General features: G+C 63.9%; 1 protein-coding gene across 2 annotated transcripts; it reads right to left on the minus strand.

The window, feature by feature from the left end:
* Positions 1 to 49: 49 nt before the first annotated feature.
* On the minus strand, positions 50 to 26,306 carry COL9A3 (collagen type IX alpha 3 chain). 2 transcript variants are annotated; one of them, XM_079785286.1, is made up of 32 exons: positions 26,219 to 26,285; positions 25,655 to 25,723; positions 24,450 to 24,485; positions 23,805 to 23,876; positions 23,189 to 23,242; positions 22,248 to 22,283; positions 21,978 to 22,001; positions 21,690 to 21,770; positions 21,293 to 21,346; positions 20,964 to 21,005; positions 19,862 to 19,918; positions 19,498 to 19,551; positions 18,974 to 19,027; positions 18,698 to 18,751; positions 18,257 to 18,310; positions 17,781 to 17,834; positions 17,055 to 17,108; positions 16,076 to 16,129; positions 15,925 to 15,978; positions 15,686 to 15,730; positions 15,555 to 15,608; positions 15,420 to 15,473; positions 14,885 to 14,938; positions 14,692 to 14,763; positions 13,337 to 13,372; positions 12,769 to 12,813; positions 11,701 to 11,733; positions 11,409 to 11,555; positions 11,264 to 11,318; positions 10,683 to 10,865; positions 1,706 to 1,783; positions 50 to 796 (listed from the first exon to the last, which is right to left on the minus strand). In XM_079785286.1, exons 1-32 carry the CDS (start codon positions 26,282 to 26,284, stop codon positions 609 to 611), a joined length of 2,067 nt encoding a protein of 688 aa, XP_079641412.1. In that variant the 5' UTR covers position 26,285; the 3' UTR covers positions 50 to 608. The 2 variants fall into 2 exon arrangements, with proteins under 2 accessions (XP_079641412.1, XP_079641413.1); XM_079785287.1 differs by having other exon boundaries at positions 51 to 796; positions 21,690 to 21,743; positions 26,219 to 26,306.
* Positions 26,307 to 26,971: the final 665 nt, after the last annotated feature.

The raw sequence follows: 26,971 nt of genomic DNA on the forward strand, positions 1-26,971 counted from the left end.
TCATGTAATAAACTATTGTTTGGAACTGAGTGTTTCAAACGAGTGGCTTTATTTATTACAACAGGTTTAGTGCAATACAAAGTCACCATCAATAAATACTGTTGGTCAGAGACAGTTAAAAGTTTTACACAAAAGAAGCAGGTGGGTCAGACTAGACCTTGGTGTGGAGGGTACTGTATGTGAAATCCTTTATTTTTTGTTACACTGTGGTCAGTCATGAATTTGAATTTATCATTTTATTGGGATTATATCTTATTGTACACAAATGCCATGTAAACAAGTTGCTGAATTTTTTCATGGGCTTGTACACAGTGTGTACTCCCTGTCCCTCCTGGTGGTACCACACAGGGCTTGTGTCCAAGGTCCGACATTACAGCCGCACGGGCCGCTGTACACACACGAGACAGGATTTCCCCAGCAGCTGGAGGATGCTCGTGGGGACCAGGTGTCCAGGCGCCGCCACCGAGGATGCAGGCAGGCAGCAAGGCCTCGCTGGACGTCCCGCACGGTGTGTTGCTCTCTCCTTAGTAATGGATGCTGCTGATCCCCCGTGTCCCTCCAGAGCCCTCTGCTTCAATTGGTGTCACTCTCACTTTCTAGGTTGTGTTTTAGGAGCTTCTAGGACCTGACTTTTCGCTGCCGCCCATCACGGCTCCTTGGCAAGCTGAGGTGTCACAGATGCCGGGGGTCCCCTGAGCACCAACAGCACCAGGAAGGCCAGGGTCTCCGGGCAGCCCAGGCTCACCGTGGGCGCCGTCTTGGCCGTCTTTGCCCACACCAGGCACACCTTGGGGTCCTTGAGACAGAGAAGGAAGATGCGTGTAGATGTAGTGAGACTGAGCCACAGTGGGACTCCCCGTCCGCCCGCAGGCCTCCCCACACTGTTACTGGCTTGTCTGCAAACCCTGGAAACCAAGGGAGGAGAGCCCAGGCCTGGAGAAGCGCGGGGCAGAGCCCCTGGGTGGGAGGGGCGGCGAGGCAGGGGCAGGGTCTGGGTCTTATCCACAGTGTGGCAGCTCAGACTCTACACTCAGAGGGGTGCATGGGTGTGGTGGCAGGAGTGAGAGGTGGGGATGCATGGGGAAGGATGGACGGGGAGCCAATGAAGACTCCCACCTAGGGGTCACCTGATTGGGGGTGGTGGTGGAGGTGGATCAGCAGAGGAGGAGCCAGGAACCTGGGGTGTGGCCAGGAGAGGAGATTGGGGGGGGGGCGGTTTTGGGAGAGGCTCTGCCCCCCTGTGGTGTGGACTCTCAGGATGTGAGTGCAGATGAAAATGACCCCAAACAGTCCCCCAGAAGGCTGGGGTGGGGTGTGGGGGGGCTGGCCTTCGCTGGGGACAGCTCTTATATTTGACATTAAAATTTAAACATTCAGGGGGAAAAGTGTTTTTAATTCAGGGTACTTGTGGGTCCATTAAGAGAAAATTCTGTTAGAATTTAAGTGAAATGGATACTAGATGGCTTTAGTTAAACACTTTAACAGAGTCTGCTTAACTAAAGGCGAGCAGGAGGCCCTGTCTTGGCAAACCGTTCACGTATTGAAATAGTTGTCAGACGGTCGCGAACCTCGCCTCAAAAGCTTCGCCCGAGAAAGCAACTCCTTTATCAGACCTGAGACACTGCCCCCCAGTGCTGCCCACACAGGGAGGGAATTGGGGAAAGGCGCCCAGAAACAGAAGTGGTTAAAGACACTGGCCCTGTACCTTGGAGCCCCTGGTCTCCGTCGGGCCCGTCCAGACCCACGCCGGCCGTGCCTTTGTCTCCTCGGTCCCCCTGGCTTCCTATCAGAGGGATTTGACAGAGCAGGTGTTGAGACTGCGGAAAGCTTCAGGGCAGCGGCGACAGCCACACAGCACGCAGAAGGCTCTGACACGGGGAGCCCGGCCGTGTGACCGCCCGCATCCCAGTGGCCATCTCTTACGGTGTTCATTTTGTTCGGAAGTACTTAAGCCTGTCACACAGTTGAGCATCCCATTTGTATCCCTATTTTCAACATGGCCCACAAGTTGTACACAGGTGTTTTAAATGTCCCTCCTACTGTGGGATCCTGGCCACCCCTCCCACCAGCTCTGGTCTTTGCAACACCGAGGTCTCCCGACAGGAGTCCTGTTTGTCGGCCTGCGCTCTGTGTGAAGCTACGTTCCTGGTCAGCGGGACCTGCACTGAGGCAGTGACCCTTGCAGACAGCATGGGAGAGGAGCCTTCGTCGGATGCGAGGTGACCATCTCCAGCTCCCTCCGTGGGTGTCAGGGAGCCTTCCAATCCCGTCGCCTCTGCATTAGGGAGCAGTATGGGCAGGTGAGGAGTATGGGCCAGGTGAGCAGTATGGGCCAGGTGAGCAGTATGGGCCAGGTGAGCAGTATGGGCCAGGTGAGCAGTGTGAGGCCAGGTGAGCAGTGTGAGGCCAGGTGAGGAGTATGGTCCAGGTGAGCAGTGTGAGGCCAGGTGAGCAGTGTGAGGCCAGGTGAGCAGTGTGAGGCCAGGTGAGGAGTATGGGCCAGGTGAGCAGTATGGTCCAGGTGAGCAGTGTGAGGCCAGGTGAGCAGTGTGAGGCCAGGTGAGCAGTGTGAGGCCAGGTGAGGAGTGTGAGGCCAGGTGAGCAGTGTGAGGCCAGGTGAGGAGTGTGAGGCCAGGTGAGCAGTGTGAGGCCAGGTGAGGAGTATGGGCCAGGTGAGCAGTGTGAGGCCAGGTGAGGAGTGTGAGGCCAGGTGAGCAGTATGGGCCAGGTGAGGAGTATGGTCCAGGTGAGCAGTGTGAGGCCAGGTGAGCAGTGTGAGGCCAGGTGAGCAGTGTGAGGCCAGGTGAGCAGTATGGGCAGGTGAGGAGTATGGGCCAGGTGAGCAGTGTGAGGCCAGGTGAGCAGTGTGAGGCCAGGTGAGGAGTGTGAGGCCAGGTGAGGAGTATGGGCCAGGTGAGGAGTATGGTCCAGGTGAGCAGTGTGAGGCCAGGTGAGCAGTGTGAGGCCAGGTGAGCAGTGTGAGGCCAGGTGAGGAGTATGGGCCAGGTGAGGAGTATGGTCCAGGTGAGCAGTGTGAGGCCAGGTGAGCAGTGTGAGGTCAGGTGAGCAGTGGGAGGCCAGGTGAGGAGTGTGAGGCCAGGTGAGGAGTATGGGCCAGGTGAGCAGTGTGAGGCCAGGTGAGGAGTGTGAGGCCAGGTGAGGAGTATGGGCCAGGTGAGGAGTATGGTCCAGGTGAGCAGTGTGAGGCCAGGTGAGCAGTGTGAGGCCAGGTGAGCAGTGTGAGGCCAGGTGAGCAGTGTGAGGCCAGGTGAGCAGTGTGAGGCCAGGTGAGCAGTGTGAGGCCAGGTGAGCAGTGTGAGGCCAGGTGAGGAGTATGGGCCAGGTGAGCAGTGTGAGGCCAGGTGAGCAGTGTGAGGCCAGGTGAGGAGTATGGGCCAGGTGAGCAGTGTGAGGCCAGGTGAGCAGTGTGAGGCCAGGTGAGGAGTATGGGCCAGGTGAGCAGTGTGAGGCCTGGTGAGCAGTGTGAGGCCAGGTGAGCAGTGTGAGGCCAGGTGAGGAGTATGGGCCAGGTGAGCAGTGTGAGGCCAGGTGAGGAGTGTGAGGCCAGGTGAGGAGTGTGAGGCCAGGTGAGCAGTGTGAGGCCAGGTGAGGAGTGTGAGGCCAGGTGAGGAGTATGGGCCAGGTGAGGAGTGTGAGGCCAGGTGAGGAGTATGGGCCAGGTGAGCAGTGTGAGGCCAGGTGAGGAGTGTGAGGCCAGGTGAGGAGTGTGAGGCCAGGTGAGCAGTGTGAGGCCAGGTGAGGAGTGTGAGGCCAGGTGAGGAGTATGGGCCAGGTGAGGAGTGTGAGGTCAGGTGAGGAGTGGGAGGCCAGGTGAGGAGTATGGGCCAGGTGAGCAGTGTGAGGCCAGGTGAGCAGTGTGAGGCCAGGTGAGGAGTGTGAGGCCAGGTGAGGAGTGTGAGGTCAGGTGAGGAGTGGGAGGCCAGGTGAGGAGTGTGAGGCCAGGTGAGGAGTGTGAGGTCAGGTGAGGAGTGGGAGGCCAGGTGAGGAGTGTGAGGTCAGGTGAGGAGTGGGAGGCCAGGTGAGGAGTATGGGCCAGGTGTGCAGTGTGAGGCCAGGTGAGCAGTGTGAGGCCAGGTGAGGAGTGTGAGGCCAGGTGAGCAGTGTGAGGCCAGGTGAGGAGTGTGAGGCCAGGTGAGGAGTGTGAGGCCAGGTGAGGAGTATGGGCCAGGTGAGGAGTGTGAGGTCAGGTGAGGAGTGGGAGGCCAGGTGAGGAGTGTGAGGCCAGGTGAGGAGTATGGGCCAGGTGAGGAGTGTGAGGTCAGGTGAGGAGTGGGAGGCCAGGTGAGCAGTGTGAGGCCAGGTGAGCAGTGTGAGGCCAGGTGAGCAGTGTGAGGCCAGGTGAGGAGTGTGAGGCCAGGTGAGGAGTATGGGCCAGGTGAGCAGTGTGAGGCCAGGTGAGCAGTGTGAGGCCAGGTGAGGAGTATGGGCCAGGTGAGCAGTGTGAGGCCAGGTGAGCAGTGTGAGGCCAGGTGAGGAGTATGGGCCAGGTGAGCAGTGTGAGGCCAGGTGAGCAGTGTGAGGCCAGGTGAGCAGTGTGAGGCCAGGTGAGGAGTATGGGCCAGGTGAGCAGTGTGAGGCCAGGTAAGGAGTGTGAGGCCAGGTGAGGAGTATGGGCCAGGTGAGGAGTGTGAGGCCAGGTGAGGAGTATGGGCCAGGTGAGCAGTGTGAGGCCAGGTGAGGAGTGTGAGGCCAGGTGAGCAGTGTGAGGCCAGGTGAGGAGTATGGGCCAGGTGAGCAGTGTGAGGCCAGGTGAGCAGTGTGAGGCCAGGTGAGCAGTGTGAGGCCAGGTGAGGAGTATGGGCCAGGTGAGCAGTGTGAGGCCAGGTGAGCAGTGTGAGGCCAGGTGAGCAGTGTGAGGCCAGGTGAGGAGTATGGGCCAGGTGAGCAGTGTGAGGCCAGGTGAGCAGTGTGAGGCCAGGTGAGGAGTGTGAGGCCAGGTGAGCAGTGTGAGGCCAGGTGAGGAGTATGGGCCAGGTGAGCAGTGTGAGGCCAGGTGAGCAGTGTGAGGCCAGGTGAGCAGTGTGAGGCCAGGTGAGCAGTGTGAGGCCAGGTGAGGAGTATGGTCCAGGTGAGCAGTGTGAGGCCAGGTGAGCAGTGTGAGGCCAGGTGAGCAGTGTGAGGCCAGGTGAGGAGTATGGGCCAGGTGAGCAGTGTGAGGCCAGGTGAGGAGTATGGGCCAGGTGAGCAGTGTGAGGCCAGGTGAGCAGTGTGAGGCCAGGTGAGGAGTGTGAGGCCAGGTGAGCAGTGTGAGGCCAGGTGAGGAGTATGGGCCAGGTGAGGAGTATGGTCCAGGTGAGCAGTGTGAGGCCAGGTGAGCAGTGTGAGGCCAGGTGAGCAGTGTGAGGCCAGGTGAGGAGTATGGGCAGGTGAGCAGTATGGTCCAGGTGAGCAGTGTGAGGCCAGGTGAGCAGTTTGAGGCCAGGTGAGGAGTATGGGCCAGGTGAGCAGTGGGAGGCCAGGTGAGGAGTGTGAGGTCAGGTGAGGAGTGGGAGGCCAGGTGAGGAGTATGGGCCAGGTGAGCAGTGTGAGGCCAGGTGAGCAGTGGGAGGCCAGGTGAGCAGTGTGAGGCCAGGTGAGGAGTGTGAGGCCAGGTGAGCAGTGTGAGGCCAGGTGAGCAGTGTGAGGCCAGGTGAGGAGTGTGAGGCCAGGTGAGCAGTGTGAGGCCAGGTGAGCAGTGTGAGGCCAGGTGAGGAGTATGGGCCAGGTGAGCAGTGTGAGGCCAGGTGAGCAGTGTGAGGCCAGGTGAGCAGTGTGAGGCCAGGTGAGCAGTGTGAGGCCAGGTGAGCAGTGTGAGGCCAGGTGAGGAGTGTGAGGCCAGGTGAGGAGTATGGGCCAGGTGAGCAGTGTGAGGCCAGGTGAGGAGTATGGGCCAGGTGAGCAGTGTGAGGCCAGGTGAGGAGTATGGGCCAGGTGAGCAGTGTGAGGCCAGGTGAGCAGTGTGAGGCCAGGTGAGCAGTGTGAGGCCAGGTGAGGAGTATGGGCCAGGTGAGCAGTGTGAGGCCAGGTGAGGAGTGTGAGGCCAGGTGAGGAGTGTGAGGCCAGGTGAGGAGTGTGAGGCCAGGTGAGCAGTGTGAGGCCAGGTGAGGAGTATGGGCCAGGTGAGCAGTGTGAGGCCAGGTGAGGAGTATGGGCCAGGTGAGCAGTGTGAGGCCAGGTGAGCAGTGTGAGGCCAGGTGAGGAGTGTGAGGCCAGGTGAGCAGTATGGGCCAGGTGAGGAGTATGGTCCAGGTGAGCAGTGTGAGGCCAGGTGAGCAGTGTGAGGCCAGGTGAGCAGTGTGAGGCCAGGTGAGGAGTGTGAGGCCAGGTGAGCAGTGTGAGGCCAGGTGAGCAGTGTGAGGCCAGGTGAGGAGTGTGAGGCCAGGTGAGGAGTGTGAGGCCAGGTGAGCAGTGTGAGGCCAGGTGAGCAGTGTGAGGCCAGGTGAGCAGTGTGAGGCCAGGTGAGCAGTATGGGCCAGGTGAGCAGTGTGAGGCCAGGTGAGGAGTGTGAGGCCAGGTGAGCAGTGTGAGGCCAGGTGAGCAGTGTGAGGCCAGGTGAGGAGTGTGAGGCCAGGTGAGGAGTATGGGCCAGGTGAGCAGTGTGAGGCCAGGTGAGGAGTGTGAGGCCAGGTGAGCAGTGTGAGGCCAGGTGAGGAGTGTGAGGCCAGGTGAGGAGTGTGAGGCCAGGTGAGGAGTATGGGCCAGGTGAGGAGTGTGAGGCCAGGTGAGCAGTGTGAGGCCAGGTGAGGAGTGTGAGGCCAGGTGAGGAGTATGGGCCAGGTGAGGAGTGTGAGGTCAGGTGAGCAGTGTGAGGCCAGGTGAGCAGTGTGAGGCCAGGTGAGGAGTGTGAGGCCAGGTGAGGAGTGTGAGGTCAGGTGAGGAGTGGGAGGCCAGGTGAGGAGTATGGGCCAGGTGAGCAGTGTGAGGCCAGGTGAGGAGTGTGAGGCCAGGTGAGCAGTGTGAGGCCAGGTGAGGAGTGTGAGGCCAGGTGAGGAGTATGGGCCAGGTGAGGAGTGTGAGGCCAGGTGAGGAGTGTGAGGCCAGGTGAGCAGTGTGAGGCCAGGTGAGGAGTATGGGCCAGGTGAGGAGTGTGAGGTCAGGTGAGGAGTGGGAGGCCAGGTGAGCAGTGTGAGGCCAGGTGAGGAGTATGGGCCAGGTGAGCAGTGTGAGGCCAGGTGAGCAGTGTGAGGCCAGGTGAGCAGTGTGAGGCCAGGTGAGGAGTATGGGCCAGGTGAGCAGTGTGAGGCCAGGTGAGCAGTGTGAGGCCAGGTGAGGAGTGTGAGGCCAGGTGAGCAGTGTGAGGCCAGGTGAGGAGTATGGGCCAGGTGAGCAGTGTGAGGCCAGGTGAGCAGTGTGAGGCCAGGTGAGCAGTGTGAGGCCAGGTGAGCAGTGTGAGGCCAGGTGAGCAGTGTGAGGCCAGGTGAGGAGTATGGTCCAGGTGAGCAGTGTGAGGCCAGGTGAGCAGTGTGAGGCCAGGTGAGCAGTGTGAGGCCAGGTGAGGAGTATGGGCCAGGTGAGCAGTGTGAGGCCAGGTGAGGAGTATGGGCCAGGTGAGCAGTGTGAGGCCAGGTGAGCAGTGTGAGGCCAGGTGAGGAGTGTGAGGCCAGGTGAGCAGTGTGAGGCCAGGTGAGGAGTATGGGCCAGGTGAGGAGTATGGTCCAGGTGAGCAGTGTGAGGCCAGGTGAGCAGTGTGAGGCCAGGTGAGCAGTGTGAGGCCAGGTGAGCAGTGTGAGGCCAGGTGAGGAGTATGGGCAGGTGAGCAGTATGGGCCAGGTGAGCAGTATGGGCCAGGTGAGCAGTATGGTCCAGGTGAGCAGTGTGAGGCCAGGTGAGCAGTGTGAGGCCAGGTGAGCAGTTTGAGGCCAGGTGAGGAGTATGGGCCAGGTGAGCAGTGTGAGGCCAGGTGAGCAGTGGGAGGCCAAGTGAGCAGTGTGAGGCCAGGTGAGGAGTGTGAGGCCAGGTGAGCAGTGTGAGGCCAGGTGAGCAGTGTGAGGCCAGGTGAGCAGTGTGAGGCCAGGTGAGCAGTGTGAGGCCAGGTGAGCAGTGTGAGGCCAGGTGAGGAGTATGGGCCAGGTGAGCAGTGTGAGGCCAGGTGAGCAGTGTGAGGCCAGGTGAGCAGTGTGAGGCCAGGTGAGCAGTGTGAGGCCAGGTGAGGAGTGTGAGGCCAGGTGAGGAGTATGGGCCAGGTGAGCAGTGTGAGGCCAGGTGAGGAGTATGGGCCAGGTGAGCAGTGTGAGGCCAGGTGAGGAGTATGGGCCAGGTGAGCAGTGTGAGGCCAGGTGAGCAGTGTGAGGCCAGGTGAGCAGTGTGAGGCCAGGTGAGGAGTATGGGCCAGGTGAGCAGTGTGAGGCCAGGTGAGGAGTGTGAGGCAAGGTGAGGAGTGTGAGGCCAGGTGAGGAGTGTGAGGCCAGGTGAGCAGTGTGAGGCCAGGTGAGGAGTGTGAGGCCAGGTGAGCAGTGTGAGGCCAGGTGAGCAGTGTGAGGCCAGGTGAGGAGTGTGAGGCCAGGTGAGCAGTGTGAGGCCAGGTGAGGAGTGTGAGGCCAGGTGAGCAGTGTGAGGCCAGGTGAGGAGTGTGAGGCCAGGTGAGCAGTGTGAGGCCAGGTGAGGAGTGTGAGGCCAGGTGAGCAGTGTGAGGCCAGGTGAGCAGTGTGAGGCCAGGTGAGGAGTATGGGCCAGGTGAGCAGTGTGAGGCCAGGTGAGGAGTGTGAGGCCAGGTGAGCAGTGTGAGGCCAGGTGAGGAGTGTGAGGCCAGGTGAGGAGTACGGGCCAGGTGAGCAGTGTGAGGCCAGGTGAGGAGTATGGGCCAGGTGAGCAGTGTGAGGCCAGGTGAGCAGTGTGATGCCAAGTGAGGAATGGGAGGCCAGGTGAGGAGTATGAACCAGGTGAGCAGTGTGAGGCCAGGTGAGCAGTGTGAGGCCAGGTGAGCAATGTGAGGCCAGGTGAGCAGTGTGAGGCCAGGTGAGCAATGTGAGGCCAGGTGAGCAGTGTGAGGCCAGGTGAGCAGTGTGAGGCCAGGTGAGGAGTGTGAGGCCAGGTGAGGAGTGGGAGGCCAGGTGAGCAATGTGAGGCCAGGTGAGCAGTGTGAGGCCAGGTGAGCAGTGTGAGGCCAGGTGAGCAGTGTGAGGCCAGGTGAGGAGTGGGAGGCCAGGTGAGCAATGTGAGGCCAGGTGAGCAGTGTGAGGCCAGGTGAGCAATGTGAGGCCAGGTGAGCAGTGTGAGGCCAGGTGAGGAGTGTGAGGCCAGGTGAGCAGTGTGAGGCCAGGTGAGGAGTGTGAGGCCAGGTGAGCAATGTGAGGCCAGGTGAGCAGTGTGAGGCCAGGTGAGCAGTGTGAGGCCAGGTGAGCAGTGTGAGGCCAGGTGAGGAGTGGGAGGCCAGGTGAGCAATGTGAGGCCAGGTGAGCAGTGTGAGGCCAGGTGAGCAATGTGAGGCCATCATCATACACAGGCCACCAGGACTGCTGGCAGGATAGGCCTCCCCATGGGCATGCTGGGTCCTGCCGTGCCCCGGACCTGTGTATCCGGGGTGGGGAGCTCGACACTGACTGGTTTTGCCTGAGGTTCTGCACTGCACATTCCCAGATTAATGCCACAGCCACCCTGGGCGCCACCCCTGTGCCGCCGTCCTGAGGGCCACGGACAAAGGCCCATCCTCAGGCGGGAAGCGGCTGTGTGGTGACCGTCGTGGCTGCATTGCCGCGCTGGCTTGCTGAGAGAACCAGGAAAGGTGATTAACTCTAGTTTTGAATCTTATTTTCAGAAGTAGTGAGGCTTTCGGATCCCCGTGCGAAGAAAGCCTGTCTGCTCCTGGTGCCCGGACAGACCCAGGCACCAGAACCGACTCTAACGCCACGGAGGGCGGGCAGTAACTCAGGGCCAAGGTCGCCTCTGGGATGAGAAGGTGAACTTGACATGCTCACCCTCTAGTGCTGGAACTGCTCAATCTCTACGCTAGCTTTCAGAAACACAATTATTTGGTCAATAAATTGGAAGAAATTGGAATCGTGAGCCCGACTGGCTGCAGGCCACCTGTGCTGGCAAACTTGGCATTTTCACACGAGCTCAGTGTTAAAGGCCATCTGGGAAAAGGCCGTGGCCAGTATCTGCCACGCTGGTGTCCGCAGTCCCCAGGCCACACTTCTGTCAGGGCACAGAGCGCCCTGGGCATCTGCGTGGCAGGGCCACTCCATGGGTCCTGGCGGGCCAGGCCAGGATTTACCTCCCTAGTTCCTCCTAGTTCATAGGAGGTTTTTGAATTAAAATTTCTGCCTTTTGCAACAGCAATGGTGGTATTTTCATGAAGGTGAATTCTATTAAGTATAAAGAGGCCCTGATTATCCGTCTCCCACGTTTTAGTAACCCTCCTCCCCAAAACATTGATCTGACAGAAAACATGGTATTTAAAATGTGCCTGCGGATGGATAGGAGTTTACTGTGCTGGGCCCAGGGCGGGTCCAGCAAACGCTCAGCCTTTCCGAGTGCTGTGCGGCACGTGGACAGAGGAGGGCAGCGTGGGGGGACCCCGAAGCCAGTCAAGGCCAGAACGTCCACTGGCTCGTGCCTGAGTGACTTCGGGTCCCTGGGTTCCCTCGGGTTCTCTTCCCTCCCTCACCCCGTGGAGGAGACATCTCTGTGGAGGGGCAGGTCTGGCTTCCATGTGGGGCTGTTGTGGGGCTGCCTAGACTCACCTCTGGGTCCGGGGTCTCCCAGCTCTCCGGTGGGACCACGATATCCAGGGGGCCCCCGAGCACCGGGGTGACCAATGGAGCCTGGAGGCCCCGGGGGACCCGGGGGGCCAGCCGGGCCGGGCCGACCGATGGGTCCTGGAGCTAACGGCTTCCGCAGGTGAGCAGCTAACTGTGCGATTTGTTCTTTGGGGACAGAGACACAGCGGGTGGTCAGGCGGTCACCGGTGCTGCCTGCAAAGTGGGGCTGCTCTGCCTCCCAGAGGCGCTTTCCTTAGGGCCTGGGACGGCTCAGCACTGGGCTCGCTCCAGCGTGCGCCAGCCCTCCTCTGCAGGCCGGAGAGGAGGCCGGCTTCCTCAGAGCTCCTGAGGCCCGGCAACCGAGTGGCAGCTGCCCCCCCCCCCCCCCCCCCGGTCCGTCAAGCCCAGAGGGCACGGCTGTGTGCCTTGTAACTATCTCTCCAGCGACACTGGGGACATGCAGGCGTGGTGGGACCCTGCCGCGGCCCCAAGGACCCGGGTCGGTGCGGGGCGGGGCGGGGCAGGCGGTGGGAGCTGCAGCCCAGGGGCAGGCGAGCACTTACCGCTGACCAGGCCCCCGCACAGCTCCCGGATGCGCTGCTCACTGGCTTCTTTCCCCTGAAATTCACCCCAAAGTTTGTCAGCATGTGGGGTGGTGCTGGCACCTGAGGCCCCCGACTGTCACACTCTGAGAGGAAGGCCACGTACCGGGACCCCGGGCTTCCCGGTGATGCCAGGCACACCTTGCACCCCCTGGAGGCCCACGGGCCCGGGCGGACCCGGGACGCCCTCTACGCCGCTGGTGCCGTTGGGACCCTGGATGCCTTTCGGGCCCAGTTCCCCTCGACTGCCGGGCTGGGGAGAGACAACAGACCCCGATGGTCGGGGCGGCCACCTGCAGCTGCCACCCGGCTTCCGAGGAGCGAGGTTGGTGACGATGGGCCGGCCGGGCCAGCACAGCTCCTTGGCCTTCGTGTTGGACTGTCCGGCAGCTACTCACCTCTCCTTTGGGTCCGACGGGGCCACTGGCTCCCTGCAAGAGAGAAGGTGAGCATCTTAGTGACTCACATGAGAAACATGGGTCACTCACTCCCGCAACCTAGTGTGCCCTGACCAGGAATTTAACCCGAGACCCTTCAGTGAGGGGCCAGGGCTCTAACCACGGAGCACCCCGGCCAGGGCTCTACTGCTGGTTTTTAACGTGGTTTCCCTAGCGGCGTGCTGGTCGCTGCACAGGACCTCCTCACGCACACGCTCCCTTGTTCCCACTCTGCGGCTGTTGTCACACACGTGCCTCAATCCCCTCTCCGGCTGCGTCCTCTGGCAGCCGCCTGCCTGGGTGTAGAGGGGACATAGTCCCCACCAGACACCCGAGTGGCTGTCTGGGTGACAGCCCGTGGAGGCCAAAAGGGAGACCAGGAGCGAGGCCTTCAGCTCACACAGCCTGAGCACAGCGGGAGCGGTTCCCCGGCTCTAAGGCTCTGCCCGCCGGTCAGATGAGCGGGCGGGGTTCCCAGGGCCGCGTGGCAAGGCTGTCGAGGAAGCCACACAGTGAACAGCACACACACGGAGACCACCCGGCTGCAGGTGTAAAAAGCCTGCCCTGGGCGTGAGGCTCGGCCGGAGACAAGGATGCTGCCTGAGCCACGTGGGCCTCACAGAGGAGAGGCTCACACGCGGGACTAGGAACCCCGCCACGTGGGAGCCAGCAAGACCCTTTCCACCCCGCGACTGCCCCCTCGGCGTCCAGGGCAGACGTGCATCTGCCGGTGAACCGAAGCGTTCACTGGAGACCTAACCTCCTCTAGCTCAGCAGAAACCCAGTTTTCTTCCATCAAAACTCAACTGCGGTAATTCACTCCAATGGCCACAGATGGTGCCTTTGTAGGCGGTGTCACTGCAGGACAGGCCTGTGGCCGCCTCTCCCCCCAGGACAGCACAGGGGACGGCAGCGGCCTGCCTCGCTGAGCCGGCTCGGCGTTGCTCACCCTTGCTGGGACCACGGCTGGTCCCCGAGCTGGCCAGCCTGTTTCTAGTTTAACAGTGAAGTCAACGTGATCACACTCACCACTTCGCCCTTGTCCCCGGGGAGGCCATCAGAGCCAGCGATGCCCTGAAAGGACGCCCAAGTTAAAGGGTGTTCGTGCCCGAGGGGGCCCCCAAAGCTGGGGGCGGGGGGCAGGCCGACACCCGCTGTTGGCGTGAGAGGCTTTTCTCCCAGGAGCGACCCCTTGGGCTCAGATTGTTCTAGGTCCCGGCCAGTAGGAGAAGGGCCAGGTGCTGCTGGAGGTCGGAAGCAGAGGCAGGGGTGCAGGCCCATCCACCCCCGAGGTTCCAGGGAGAAAATGCTGCCTGGAAAAGCAGGGGAACCTAGACCTGCCCCTGCCACTTCCCAGGTCGGCAGGGAACACCCTCTCCGGAGAGAGTCCCCAAGCAGCTACTATGGACCCGGGAGCCAGCCGAGGACGTGGGGCCGGCCGCCCGCCCCGTCCCAGGTCTGGCTCTGGGGCTGGGTGCCCAGAGCGGTCTCACCGCTGGGAGGGAGCGAGGAGCAAGTGAGAGCCTTGGACAGAGATGGAGGAAGGACATGAGAAGGGAGCCGCTGCCCGGAGCTCAGAGGGGGCAGCCCAGCTCACCTCGTCTCCCTTGGGGCCTGTGACTCCTCCCGGGCCCTGCAGAGAGAAGGCTCGGTGTTAGAGGAATCAGGGAACCGGAGGTGTGTGCTCCCCCCCCCCCCCCCCCCCCGGACGCTCAGTCCCAAAGCTAGGCTCGTGTGTGACCCCTCGAGGTCTCAGGGCCTTCCCTCGCAACCGCCGGTCTCGTAGGGGCTGCGCAGCACGGCTGACTGCCTCGCAGGCATCTCGAATCTGGTCTTATTTCTAACACCTTCACACACAACCCTGGGCTGAGTTCCCGTTGGGATTGCTGAGTCAGAGGCTCAGAGCCCCCAGGCTGCCAGGCTGGGCCGTCTGGGAACTGTGAGGTGGCCCTACACCAGCAACATGCCAATGGCCCATTTGCTCACACAGCAGCGTGAGAGCCAAAGGGACAAGTCTGAGGCTGCCCGTGGGTGGGCGCCTGGACCACAGGGCGGCAGCCGCGGAGTTCGGGAGGGGCTCAGCCTCCCCCCTGAGTCCTCGTGCTGGGGAGCATCCTCCCCTGGAGCTTCCCCCTGGAGGCTAATGAAGGGCCCCCTGGAGGCTAATGAAGGGCCCCCCTGGAGGCTAATGAAGGCCCCCTGGAGGCTAATGAAGACCCCCCTGGAGGCTAATGAAGACCCCCTGGAGGCTAATGAAGGCCCCCCTGGAGGCTAATGAAGGCCCCCCTGGAGGCTAATGAAGACCCCCTGGAGGCTAATGAAGGCCCCCCTGGAGGCTAATGAAGACCCCCTGGAGGCTAATGAAGGCCCCCCTGGAGGCTAATGAAGGCCCCCCTGGAGGCTAATGAAGACCCCCCTGGAGGCTAATGAAGACCCCCCTGGAGGCTAATGAAGACCCCCTGGAGGCTAATGAAGGGCCCCCTGGAGGCTAATGAAGACCCCCTGGAGGCTAATGAAGGGCGTTGTCTCTACCACAGGCCAGTGGTGTCGTGTCCCCAGCATGCCGGGTGGTCGCAGCGATGCCTGGAGGCAGGGGTGTCCTTCGCGGGGCCTTGGGTACCCGCCTGAGGAGCCGCAGGTGGAGCAGGGGCAGATGGCCGAGGAAGACGCCCAGGGCTCCCACAGACCTGGGGTAGCATGGCCGGCTAGGCCACAGCCTCCTCCCTGAGGCCCTCAGGCACCTGGTCATCTGGTGATCACCAGCCGGCCTGGCACCCTCTGTGCCCCACCGTCCTGGACAGGAGGGACCCCCACGCGAACCTCCTGGCTGTCACAAGACCACTAGGGGAGTCTAGGAGAGGTGGCCACAGGGGCAGTCCGGTGGTTTAGAGTGAGGTTGTCATGGTTATTTCAGAGCAGCCCTCAGGCACCCCTGCGAGGACAGCCACTTACCCGGTCGCCCACGCTGCCGCGGAGGCCCTGGGGGCCTGGCAGGCCAGGGTCCCCCATGCTACCCTTCCAGCCCTATAGACAAAGACCAGCCGGTCAGCACCCACAGGGAGCCCAGCAGGCCCCCCCCCCCCCCCCGCCCAGCTGGCCCACCTGGGCTCACTGGGCACAAACCCTGGCCCCAAACCTCACCCACCTGGAAGCCTCGGATGCCAGGGGCCCCGGGAGGGCCTTGCGGGCCCAGAGCCCCCTGAAATCAGAAGGAAGGTGAGTCCAGCTCTGCCTCCCCAGGGGGTGGGCAGACACAGGCACTGGGCCCAGCCATCAGGCCCAGTTGTAAGGGACAGAGGTGGGGGTGTCCTGCGGGTAGTTGGGGGCGTCCCAGAGGTCAGGCCAGGTACACCGTGGGACCTCATGCAGCAACCAGACTTGGTGCAGGACCCGATGCCCAGGCCTCCGGGGCTGTGGCTGGCGTGGTCACTGTCGCCCTCCATGGCGGGCCACGGGCCTGGGGAGCTCCCACAGCACCTCCCAGGGTGCGAGGCGGGGCCGTGGCTTTGTCCCCTCAGCACCGACGTCTCAAGAGCAGGCCCGCTCCGGCCTGGCCCTCACATCTCCTAAGTTTCCTGTGCTCCGCCCATTGGTGCGTCCCAAATGCCCCCCAGCCCGCACAGACAGGGCACGTGGTGGTGGCTCCCGGCCAATCCCGCCCACGCGCGTCCCCCACTCACCGCTGAGCCCCTGTGGCCAGCCTCCCCGCGCTCCCCAGGCACACCAGCGTCCCCCTGGCCCAGGGAGAGAGAGGGGGGGGGTCAGCAGGGCCTGTCCCTCGGGTGTGGGCTGAGGGTGGGGGCTGGGATACTCACCGGGATGCCGGGCTCTCCTAAGGGGCCAGCTTCGCCCAGCTCTCCGGCTCTGCCCTGCACAGAGGGGACCTCCATCTAGGACCCTGGGCTGGGCTCCCCCCCCTCCTCCCCCCGAGAAAGAAGCCACCTACCAGTTCTCCCTTCTCACCCTTTGACCCTGCTCGCCCGGGGAGACCCTGCAGGACAGAGGCCAGGGGTCAGAGCTGCCGAGTCCAGGGGGGAGCACATGGACCGGAAGCAGAGAACCCCAATGGCTGAGGAGCTTCCTTTCGCAGAGACCCCCGCGCCAGCCCCAGCCAGGGACCCCCGGAGACGCCCTGTGCTGGGAGCACCCCCTGCAGCCGGCCCCGTGGGAGACCCACGCACTCACCGGCAGCCCACTGGGACCCTTCTCTCCTGGGGCACCATTGCGACCAGCCTCTCCCTGTGGGAGATTCGGGGGTGATGGGGTGCTGAGGCCCAGGAGGCTGAACTCCCCACAGACCCCCTCCACCCTCCCAGGCCACTGGCCAAGTACCCACCTTCTCACCATCCTGTCCTGGCACGCCATCCCTGCCGTCCTTGCCTGGCATGCCCTGGGGACAGGCAATGGCATGAGGTCTGACAGGCAGTGTCCCCCACTCCACACCCCTCCCCTGTCCCATCACCCTCCAGCCACCTGCTTGGCAGTCCCCCCTCCCCACACTGACTCTGCGCCTCCTGAGCCAGAGGACCCTGAGCTGGTCTCCTGGCTCAGTGGCCACAGTTTAGTAACCTGTGCTGCCCTGAGACCACCCAGGCGAGGGGGCGCGGGCAGGGAGGAGACGTGGGCAGGGAGGGGGCGCGGGCAGGGAGGAGGCGCGGGCAGGGAGGGGGCGCGGGCAGGGAGGGGGCGCGGGCAGGGAGGGGGCGCGGGCAGGGAGGGGGCGCGGGCAGGGAGGGGGCGCGGGCAGGGAGGGGGCGCGGGCTGGGCAGGGTGGTGAGGATGCACCCTGATGCTCATTGAGCGCCTGTGGAACCACGTGCAGGGACCGCAGTGTGCCTCTCGCCCACCGCCCTCAGCCGCCTGCCTCCCCGCTCGGGTGTCCTGCTCAGGGGCACGAGGGCCTGAGCTCCAGGAGGGTGGGGAGGAGCCCAGAGGGGGGTGAGTGTGGGCACGTAGCAGGGGCGGGCGTGGGCCAGAGGGCCGGTGTCCTGCATGTGTGTTTGCTGGTCCTACCCACCTCCATCTCACGCGCCCCAGATTACAGAGAAGTTCCCCCAACTGCCCCGCCTCCCCTGCGGCCTCTGCGGGTCAGGGTGGACTCGGGATGGTCGGGCCCGTGAGAGGGAAAATTGGGGGACTGTTCAACCATGATTATGTGTTTCCAGAGGATGACAGCGGAGTGCCGAGCCCCGTGAAGGCCACCAGCCCCTGGAGGCGGGGACACGGTGCAGAGGACAGGAAGCATTGCGATGGCCGAGAGCAGCAACACGGAGCAGACAGTCCCTTCCTGGAGGGGCCAGGCCGCGGGGACTCACCGGCTCTCCCACAGGCCCCGCCACTCCGGGGACTCCTTTGGGACCAGGTCGGCCCTAAAAGACACGCGAGCCATTACAGTTGGAACTGTGAGGGACGTCCCTCCCATATTATCACAGTCGTTCCCGGGTGACCGGGCCGTGGCCCTGGATCCAGGTGTGGTGCTTGGGTCAGGGCACAGCTGCGCTGGCCAATCCCCGTGCAGGGCCCTGGCTTGTGCCCTGCGGACACTGCAGTGCTGGGTGGCCAGCTCAGTCCAGGGAAGAACTGGTCGGTGTCCGCAGGCCAGTGCCAGTTTGGGGGCGGTCCTCCAGTGGCCTGGTCACCTCTCGGCTTTACTTGTGTTTGCTGGCGTAGCACCGGATGCGTCGGCATCGGTGTAATTCATCTCACAGCTGTGCAACCGTGGCACAAGGTCAAGCTCTGCTGCCCAGGCCTCTCGGCGGATGTGTGTCCGTGGCCAGAATTTGCACCCAGGAGGTGGGTCCTATGGCCCAAGCCCGCTGCTTCGGGGCAGGGGACTTGTCCGATGACCATAGCTTCAAGGAGCTGCTGGGCAAATGGGGGAGGGCTCCCAGGCAGGCCAGGCCCCTCCGCCCAGTGGCTCACCCCACCCACCCGCAGGAAGGGCAGTCGCCTGTGTCCCGCGGCACAGGACATCCGTGTGTCCTCCCCCCTCCCCCCAGGCCACGTGCTTTTGAGGAAGAACCCAAGCTTCTCTCACTTACGAGGTCACCCTTGGGCCCGCGGAACCCCTCTGGGCCCCTCTCGCCTCTGTCACCCTGAAATAACAAGGGGGGACAAGGACAGAGTTCACAGCTCAAGCAAGTGCGAGAGCTAGACTGAGGCGTGGTGGGCAGGATCAGCCTGCAAGTGGTCAGAGGTGGCAGGGCCGAGGCTGCTGAGGGTCACAGAGGCCAGAGGAACGCTGGCCACACCTCACTCCATTCCAGAAAGAGCAAGTGCAAATCTTCCATGAAGGACAGACCCACTTCTTTGGTAAACTCGCTTCCCAGGTGTGACCTCAGGTACCTGCCCAGGTGTACCCACTGGCACGGCCAGGTGTGCCCACGGAGCAGAAGGGCTCAGCCCAGGAAAAGGACAGTGAGCCCAGTGGGGCGGGGAGGCGTCTGAGTGAGGAGGAGGGAAGGGAACAGGGAGCCTGGGCCTGCATGGGCCCTCCACCCCCAGGACTCACACATACCGCTTTCCCGGGGGCTCCTGGGATCCCGGGGGGTCCTCGAAACCCGATGGGACCCTGTAGAGAAGAGGGGGCACCTGTGCCTCACTTCTGAACCTGGCCAGCATCCCACAGAGGACCCTGCTCCGCGTGGAAGGCCCTGCCTCGAGCACCCCGCAGACTCCTCCTTCGTTAGCCGCCTAGTGGTCCCCAAGCCCCTTCCATGTTTGCCAAGGCCTCCCTCTTGTCCCATCCTCCTGGACCCGGGCAAAGAGCCCTCCACAGCCCAGCTCTGGAGACGACCCCTCTCCAAAGGCTCAGAGGAGCCTTGCCAAGTCACACAGCCCATCTGTGGCCACTGGGGAGGTCTGGAGGTGGCTCCCCAACCGTCTGTGCTGACGACCTGGCCCAAAGCCCACCCGTGCGGGTGGGTGGGGACTGGTGGGTCGGTGCTGGCAGACTTACCCGGTCCCCAGGGGGCCCGAGCGGCCCTGGCAGTCCTCGGAGCCCCCGAGGGCCCTGTGGGGAGAGAGCTGGAGATGCAGGGCCCAGGCCAGAGCCCCCCAGGACTGCCCTGCCCCGGGAGCCACTGAAGCCCTCAGCCTCACTCAGGCCCTGAGAGGTGGGGCCCCAGACCCTTAGGATTAGCATCCTGAGGGGAAGGGACCATCCCCCACAGCCTCAAGCTGTCCAAGGGGCTCTCATCCCCATCACCAGCCTGTCCGGGCCTCCCCCACTCACCTGCAGCCCCACTGTGCCAGGAATGCCGGCAGACCCAGGGGGGCCGGGGTCACCCTGCAGAGGAGGCGGAGAAAGTGATGGTGGTGGGTCAGCCCCAAGCTCTCACAGCCCCTTCCATGCCCACCTGCCCCGCCCCTCAGGCTGGCCTGTCTCCAGAGACAGGCTCCCAGCCACTCCGACACCTCCTCCTGGCTGGGTGGCCCCCTCTGCTGCCCACGTGGCAGTCTGGCCACTCCCACCATGCTGAGGGCACCGGCCTCAGCCCCAGCCTGCGGTGAGGGAAAGATGCCCTCCGCGGGCGGGCAGTGGCTGTAGGGACGGTGGCAGGGCTGCTTGGGGCCACGTGGAGCGGAAGCCAGCCTTCTCTGGCCCGCAGTGAGGCCTGCCCAGCCTGCTGGGACGTGTGCAGAGACACTTGTCCGTCAGGTGTGGGGGCTCTCCCTTCCAGCCCCTCGATGCCACCAAGCCACTCACCACCACCACCACTCAAACGCCCTCCCCTCCAGCTGCCACCACCAGGGTACCTTCTCGCCATCTTTGCCGACTTCTCCTTGTTCCCCTTTGTAGCCGGTGGGTCCCTAAAAGCCAGTGGTAGGTGACGAGTCACCGCCTGACACCCCCTCCCCCCCCCGCAGCCCTGAGCCAAGGCCCCCTGGGGAGACAGCCCAGGTTGGGGCAAGGCTGGTCACAGGGGTGCAGCTGGACCGGGAAGAGCTCTCTCAGCGAGCATGCCAGCTGATTGGAGGGGTAGAGCAAGGCCCCCAGGCAGGGTGGGAAGCCAGCCCCCCTTTCTAGACTCCCATCTCAGCCCACACAGGTGCTGGGCTGCCTCCTTCGGGGTGTGGAGCGGGGCTCAGGTCTGAGTCACCCTGTGGCCACACCACTCACCTTGAACCCTGGCATTCCTGGGGGACCGGGAGGCCCTGGCGGGCAGATGGCCGGGCACTGTCAGAAAGCAGAGTGGTCAGACCCTCCCAGACAACAGGGACCCCATGGGAACTCTGAGCTCAGCACCAGGGGCCCCGAGATGGGCCATTCCTGATGTGAAGGGGTCCCCGGGGTCACACGGGGCCTCATCGAGGGCTGCCCCAGGCTCTGCAGGAGCCAGACCTCGGCCTCCTCGCAGCCTGGCTCCAATTTCTCAGCCTCAGTGTAGGCGCCACAGGTTCAAGGCAGCTATTCAGTGAGTGTCTGCGGCCTCACAAAGGCGCCTTCATGCGAGCCCCACTCCCTGCAGCGAGCGAGCGCCGGGCGCTTCCCCAGCACACGCTTCAGGAAGGATGTGTCCCTCAGGCACAGGCTGGATGCTCGTGTTGGGGAGGCTGTGGGGTGGAGGCCTAGGGATTCTAGATCATTCCACGGCCGATTTGGCACGGAGCCAAGGCCATTGACCACCGTGTCTGGGCGGACCCATCGGCGGCTCAGCCATTGTTCTCATTCTGGAAGGTGCCCCTCCTTCTGGGACGCGGGGGCAGGGGGGGGGGGGCGGGGGGAGTGTGGGATGAGAAGAGAGGGCAGACAGCCCCAGAGGGTGAGCCAGCTGCCGCTCTCCCTTCCCGAGCGAGCGTGCCGACCGCCCAGCAGCAGATCTGGCCCCACCACCGCTTCCCCTTTGACACGCGTGACGAAGCTCTAAGGCCAAGATAACAGTGACCAGTCCGGCACCTTGTGTGACCGGCACGTTCTGTCTGCGGGCCGTGCCGCCGCGGCCAGGCGGCTGGAGCCCTGGAGGGCAGCTGGGCTGAGGGGCTGGACTGTGCAACTGGGTTTTGCCCAATTTGGATTTTCACTGCTGTGTGTGGCTCCTGCAGGGCTGGACTGGGACGGGGTGAGGTGGGTGGGGTTGGGGAGGCTGTGCCCAGACCCCATCTCTGCCTTCCTTCTGGGAGGGGATGGGCTGATTTCCCGGATGGATCTCTGAGGCAGGGGATCAGGCCAGAGCCCCTCCCACCAAGACAGGCACCCCAGCCGCGTCACAAACAACACCCACCTGAAGGTCAGTAGCGCCTTCGGGGAGGACCCCTGGGTGCCCCTGGAACAGAGATGGCTGACTGTGACCCTGCCCCCCCACCTTCCCTGCCCCCATCCCCACCACTCAGGGACCATAGGGGCCTTGGGCCCTCATCCCTCCTGCGGTCAGAGCTGAGTGCTACTGGCCCGTCTGCAGGGCACGCCACCAGGACAGAGCCCTGGCCATCCGCACCCTCTGCTGGGCCTGGACCCAGTCGGGGAGGGCGTGGGCACAGATCTTGGGTGAGGGCCGGGGACAGAGGACCAGGCCCCCCATGCAGTCACCCAGAGCCCCTGCCCGGTACTCACAGGGGGTCCAGGAGGTCCCGGAGGGCCAGGCAGGCCTGGGAGTCCAGAGGGTCCCTGGGGGATGTTATGACTTAGGTGCACAGCCCCCCCCCACCCCCCCGAGGTGAGGGGACCAGCTACTTCCAGAGAGAAGCCTCTCGGATTGTATCCTTGGGGGGCTGCTCCCAGCTCTGCCTACCGCCCCCCGCCTTGTCCTAGGGTCTGTGGTCCTGAGGTCGGGCCTGTCCCAGTCCCTGGATGTCAGCCACAGCTTCCATCATGAAAGGGAAGGGGGGCCAGGGGTGGGGGCAGAAAGGGAAGGGTGGAAGGTGGGAAGCCCCTGGTGGGTGAATTCGGGGGTCTTGGCAAGCAGAGCGCCTGCTCCCAGCAGTGGAGAAGGTCTGGGGCAGCCACTCACCGGGGGGCCCCGGAGGCCGAGTCCACCTGGGAGCCCGCTGATGCCCGCCTCTCCCTGGAGGTAAAGAAGTGAGGGTAAGGGCTGCGGGGAGCTGAGGAGTCAGAGCCACTCCCAGACCCCACGCAGGGTCGGCCTGCCCTCTCCGAAGGGACTGAGACTCCAGGGGTGCCATGTCTCTGTTCCCCGCCCCCCAGAACCCCCCACCCCTGGTTGGGCGCCTGACAGCTGGTTGGCTCTGGCTGTGGTGGGTGTGCTTGGCTCAGGGCCATGAGGGTTGTAGGTACTCACAGGGGGTCCGGGGAGGCCTTTGCCCTGCAAAGCCAAGCATGGGGTCAGAGCTTGCTGGGACAGGACGGTGTGCCCACCCCACTCTCCCCTGAGCCGACGGAGGTGTGTGGGGAAGAGCAGCTCAGGGGGTCCTGGTGCAGGAGAGCCTCCCCCACCCCCTGGGAGAGAGGACCCAGCCCCGAGGGTCAGCAGAGGAGAGGGCCTGGGACCTCACCCTGGTCAGACCCTGCAGCTCCTCAGACGCCCACCATGAGGAGAGACTGTACTCACCCCAAGCCCGGGCGGCCCCGGGGGTCCCAGACTTCCCTGAGAAGGAAACGGTGTCAGGGATGGGGTGGGCCCAGTCACCCCTCCTCTGTCTGCAAACCTGTTCCCCTCCCTCCCAGATCCATCCTACAGCTCCTCTGAGGAGGGGCCGCATTTTACAGGAGACAGGGCCCTGGGAGGGCTCCCTCTGCTGCCCCAGCCGCCTGGGACTGGTCCCAGCCCCTGGTGGTTGAATTCAGAGGTCACTGAACCCTCCACCTTGGCCTGCGGAGGAGCCTGAACCTCCGGCAGCCCAGGTGCCCGCCTGGCCCGCCAGTCCTCCTGTCACCCAGCACCCCGAAGACACGGTCCTTGTACTGAGGCCACTCTCTTCCCGGGTCCTGCCCACCCAAGGCTCCCTGCAGAGACCCTGGAGTTCACCTACCCCAACCACCGGGCACCAAAGGACCCACTGGCCACAGCTGCCACTCGCGCCCTTGTCCCCACTCCTGCAGCCGAGTTCCCTTGCATCTCTCCCTCGGCCTCCCTGCCCTCTGCACCCGGGACTGGGGGGACGGTCACTGCTCAGAATGGGGAGGGGACAGCGTGCGGGGCTGGAGAAAGCCTTCCTAAAAAGACTGGTCAGTCAGGAAGTGGGCTTCAGGAAACGATGGTCAGACTAAGGGCACGGCCTGGGCGACCCCGGGCCTCTTGGGTGGGCACAGGGACAGGGGTGGTGGATCACCGGGGAGCAGAAGGGCAGTGGGGCCCATCACCCCCAACCATATCAGCCTCCCCAACACAGCCTGAATGCCGGGACAACTCTGCCCAGAGGTCAGTGTGGAATGGGGGCCGAGCACTTGCCACCCTATGTCCCCCTGCTACCCTGCAGCCCTGCAGGGCCCCCAGCCCCGAGCTCGTCCCTGGGCTGAACTGCAGCTGCCTCCCATGCTGCTGGCACTCACCCGCTCTCCAGGGGCGCCCTTGGATCCAGGTGGTCCTTCCCTACCGGTCAGACCCTGGGAGGGAGGCAGGGCTTGAGGGGTCACATGGAGAGGAGGTGCCCGCTCCCCCGTGCAGGGGAAAAACAAGCCATGGGCCCTTCCCTAACTAAACTGAGCCCAGAGCGGCCGAGAAGACCCTCGGGCCTGGCACCTTCCTGTGCTGGCCATCCACTGTCCACCTGGGGGCCCAGAGCCTCTGGGGGACAGGGAGGCAGCCAGCGGGGACCCAGCGCCCGGAGCCGTTGCTGGCGTTGGCGAGCCCAGCAGTCCCTTCCGGACCTCAGCCCCATGGTCTTGGGGCCAGGCCTTGAGCCCTTGATAACCAACAGGCGGGGCTCGTAGGGGCCTGGATAATGGGTGTTTGTCCCAGATAAGCAGGAGCTGGTGGGACTTTCCCCTCTGCTGTGGGCGGGCTCTGTCCTCTGCTGGCCAAGGCCGGACTGAGCTCTGGGATAAAGGCCAGAGCAGGCCCAGCTAGAGCAGCAATTAACCCTGACTCCTGGGCGCTGGGGCGGAACCCTTCCAAGCCCAGAGGGGAGTGGGGCTCAGGGGAGGGGAGAAGGAGAGGCACACTCACGTCCACGCCAGGCAGCCCCGGCAGCCCGGCCTCTCCTGGTTTCCCTGGCTTCCCCGCGGCCCCTTTGGGTCCCTGTGGGGGAAGGGCAGAGGCGTGAGGAAGGGTCCAATGGGGAGCCTTGGCCTCACCAAGAAATCAAGTGTTTTCCAGTTCGGGCACCACCCACCACACAAGAGGGGCCTGGCCCTGTCCGTGTGCTGCAGACCCTACCCAGCTGGGGTCACCTGCCAGCCCCGCACTGGCCCCAGGAGGGCATCCCTCTCCAGCGGACCCCTACTTGCCCACATCTTCAGGACCTGCACCTGGACACGTCAGCCGCTCCGGCCAAGGGCTGACTGTGGGACCCTCAGTTCCTGGGCCCACACAGCTCTGAGGGCTCACTGGGGACCTCTGGCCAACTTCCCTGCGGGGCTGCATTCCTCGCCTGCCCAGGCACTGGCCCAAAGAAAGCTTCCAAGCCAGCACCTCCCAGAGCCTCGCAGACGCCTACACCCCCTCCCTCCCACCCCTTCCTGGCTCAGCCCTGCTCCGTAACCCAGGCCCAGTGTGGTGGGAAGGGGTGTCAATGACCCCTCTGTTTTAGGCCCACCCTCCCCTCCAGACTGGAATGGGCCATCCCTCCCCCACCACAGCCAGGACACTCACCGGGGGCCCAGGCAGACCCGGAGGACCAGCTTCTCCCTGCAGAGGGGGAGACACCTTATGTGACCAAGGGTCCCCTGAAGACCCCGCCCCAGGGGAGCAGTGCTGGGCCCCCGAGGCCCTGCCCCAGAAGACAAGTCGGGAGCCCCTCACCTCATCGTCCACCCCTAGGGCACCTCCCCTCTAGGGCCAGGTGCTGAGGCAGGCACTGGGAGAGGGGCTGGCTGGGCAGGCTGGGCTCAGCCCCGACATGGCCTACACTGCTTTTGGGGATCACTTTGAGGGCTCAGGGTCATGACCCCCAGGACCAAGGGGAAGGCTCCAAGAAGCCCTAGCTCCTCCACTGCTGGAAAAGTTCGGGAAGCACTGTGGGCGCCGAGGCCTGCTGCCCGCCTCTGTCCAGAGGGGCGGCCCCAGACCCGTGCGGCCCCAGAAGGCAGCCCAGGCCTCCCTGCCATGACCTCCAGGCCTGAAAGCCTTTCACCGAGGCTCCAGGCAGGGTTGAGTGGGCGGGTCCTCAGGAGGGATGATCGGCTGGGCCCGGGAGCCCTGGGTGCCAAGTGCCCAGCCAGGCGGGAGAGGTGTGGGGTCCAGGTTGAGGGGGAGGCTCAGGGCCACCTATGGCCAGGCAGGGCCGTGGGGACTCAGAGGGGATAATATGGGTGAGGAAATGCCTTGAAGGGGCCCCCTGCCTTTCGTGGAGGTGGCTGGGTGGAGGGGCTCTCACCCCAGACGGCTCCTGGGGGACAGGCTGTAGGATTTCAGCTGCCTCCCCATATTGCTGGCCTGGGACACCTACCAGGGATGCAGTGCAGGCCAAGCCCCTCCAAGGCTGGCTTCAGCCCCCAGCAGCCCCAACAAGACCCACGAAGAGGGTCAGGCCCTGCACTTGCACACCCAGCCCCCAGAATACAGGAGCACAGACCCTGGGGGGACCCAGAGACACACACCTCAGTGCCCACATTTCCAGTCCAAAGACCACCATGCAGCCCCCCCTCCATGCAGTCCCCGTGGGGTGTGTCCCAGGTAGGAACAAGGATCGTCTTTGTTTCACATCCCACAAGGGTGCTGGCTCATCACCCAATATCACCCAACCTGCAAAGTGGAACTTAGTTTTCTCTCCACCAGGCCCAGGGCTTTGTAAAGGTTGGAGCCAGAGCTAGAACCCCACCGAACCCTCCTGGGCCCTCCCCATGCCCCAAACTCACATCAACGCCATCTTTGCCCGGCTTTCCAGGTGGCCCTTGGGGACCAGGAGGACCCCGAGGTCCCACTTTCTGAAATGGAGAAATGTCACTAGGCACCTGGGACTTTTCATCCCTCGCCCTCGAGGTGGGTCAGTCCGACAGTGTCCCTTCTTCCCAGGGTGGAGCAGCACTGGGGCCCGGCACAGGGGCCCCTGACCCCGGCTGGCTTCAGCGATCCCCCGCCCCTGCCTGTCTACTGCCTCCTCTGAGCAGCCAGGAGGGCTGTGCCCGCCGCGGGGAGCCTGGGAACAAAGGCCACATTGTGGTCCGGCGGTGGCGGCACCCTAGCCCGGGAGGACCAGGCAGCCTCCTGGGCTCACGCAGAGCAGGCCGGTGTCTGGGCTCAGCCCGGTAGCCCGGCAGGTCTGTGCCGTCCTCCACGCCCCAGGCTCACTCGCTGGCCGGCCCAGGTGGCTGGGGTGGGGGGCGGCCCCAGGCTGCACTGCTCGATGTCTGACATCAGAGTCCTGGACCCCCACCCCAGTCCGCTGGGGCGAGCCCAGCTCTCCTGCGCCCCGTGCTCACCTGCGCCTCGGTCCCGGCCAGGAGCTGCCCGAGCAGGAGCAGGGCCAGCGTGGGGGCTCCGGCCATGGCTGCACGCGCTGTGAGTGGCGCTGGAGGCGCGGCCAGGGGCTCTGGGGCTCCGGGTTTGGGGGGCGGGGCAGGCGGTGGGCAGGTCGCCAGTTCCCGCCCCTCTGGCTGCACACAAACCCCCCATTCAGCGGGGCCCACCAAGGTGGGCAGGGGCTTCCGCGCCGCCACGGCCACGGAGCCTCCAGTCCAGGCTGTGGGAGGAAGGCTGGGGCCGGCGGGGGTTGTGGGGGGGAGCAACCAGTGGCATTTTTTTGGTCAGCCTCTGAGTTAAAATTACCCCGGACTGGGGAGTTAGACACATACACCTTTTAGCAACAGAGAAAGACGCTCTTCTCTTCCCTGCGCCTCCCCAGGGCGTGGAGGGCTCCTGTGGTAGTGGTGGGGGGGGGGGGGTGGTGGTGCACCTTTAGTCTGAGAAATGGAGTCCGGAGCTGCCTGCCCTTCCCCAGGCGCCCACGGCCCAGGAAGACCCCAGGAAGGTGAGTGTCCTGTGCCAGGGCTCAGACCAGCCCCCACAGCCCTGATGCTTTTTTTTTTTTTTTTAAATATATTTTATTGATTTTTCACAGAGAGGAAGGGAGAGGGATAGAGAGCTAGAAACATCGATGAGAGAGAGACATCGACCAGCTGCCTCCTGCACACCCCCCACCGGGGGACGCGCCCGCAACCAATGTACATGCCCTT

The sequence above is a fragment of the Cnephaeus nilssonii genome (assembly GCF_951640355.1).
Source record: "Cnephaeus nilssonii genome assembly, chromosome: 11".
Lineage (NCBI taxonomy): Eukaryota > Metazoa > Chordata > Mammalia > Chiroptera > Vespertilionidae > Cnephaeus > Cnephaeus nilssonii.

What these genes read in the sequence shown, in the direction of transcription:
- COL9A3 (XM_079785286.1), bottom strand. Translation starts at nt 26,284, where the DNA reads ATGGCCGGAGCCCCCACGCTGGCCCTGCTCCTGCTCGGGCAGCTCCTG. An exon ending in CGGGCAAAGATGGCGTTGAT is followed by an intron (nt 24,486 to 25,654) that starts GTGAGTTTGGGG and finishes CCCCCTCTGCAG; the next exon opens with GGAGAAGCTGGTCCTCCGGG. An exon ending in CGGGGCTGCCTGGCGTGGAC is followed by an intron (nt 23,243 to 23,804) that starts GTGAGTGTGCCT and finishes CCTCCCTCCCAG; the next exon opens with GGTCTGACCGGTAGGGAAGG.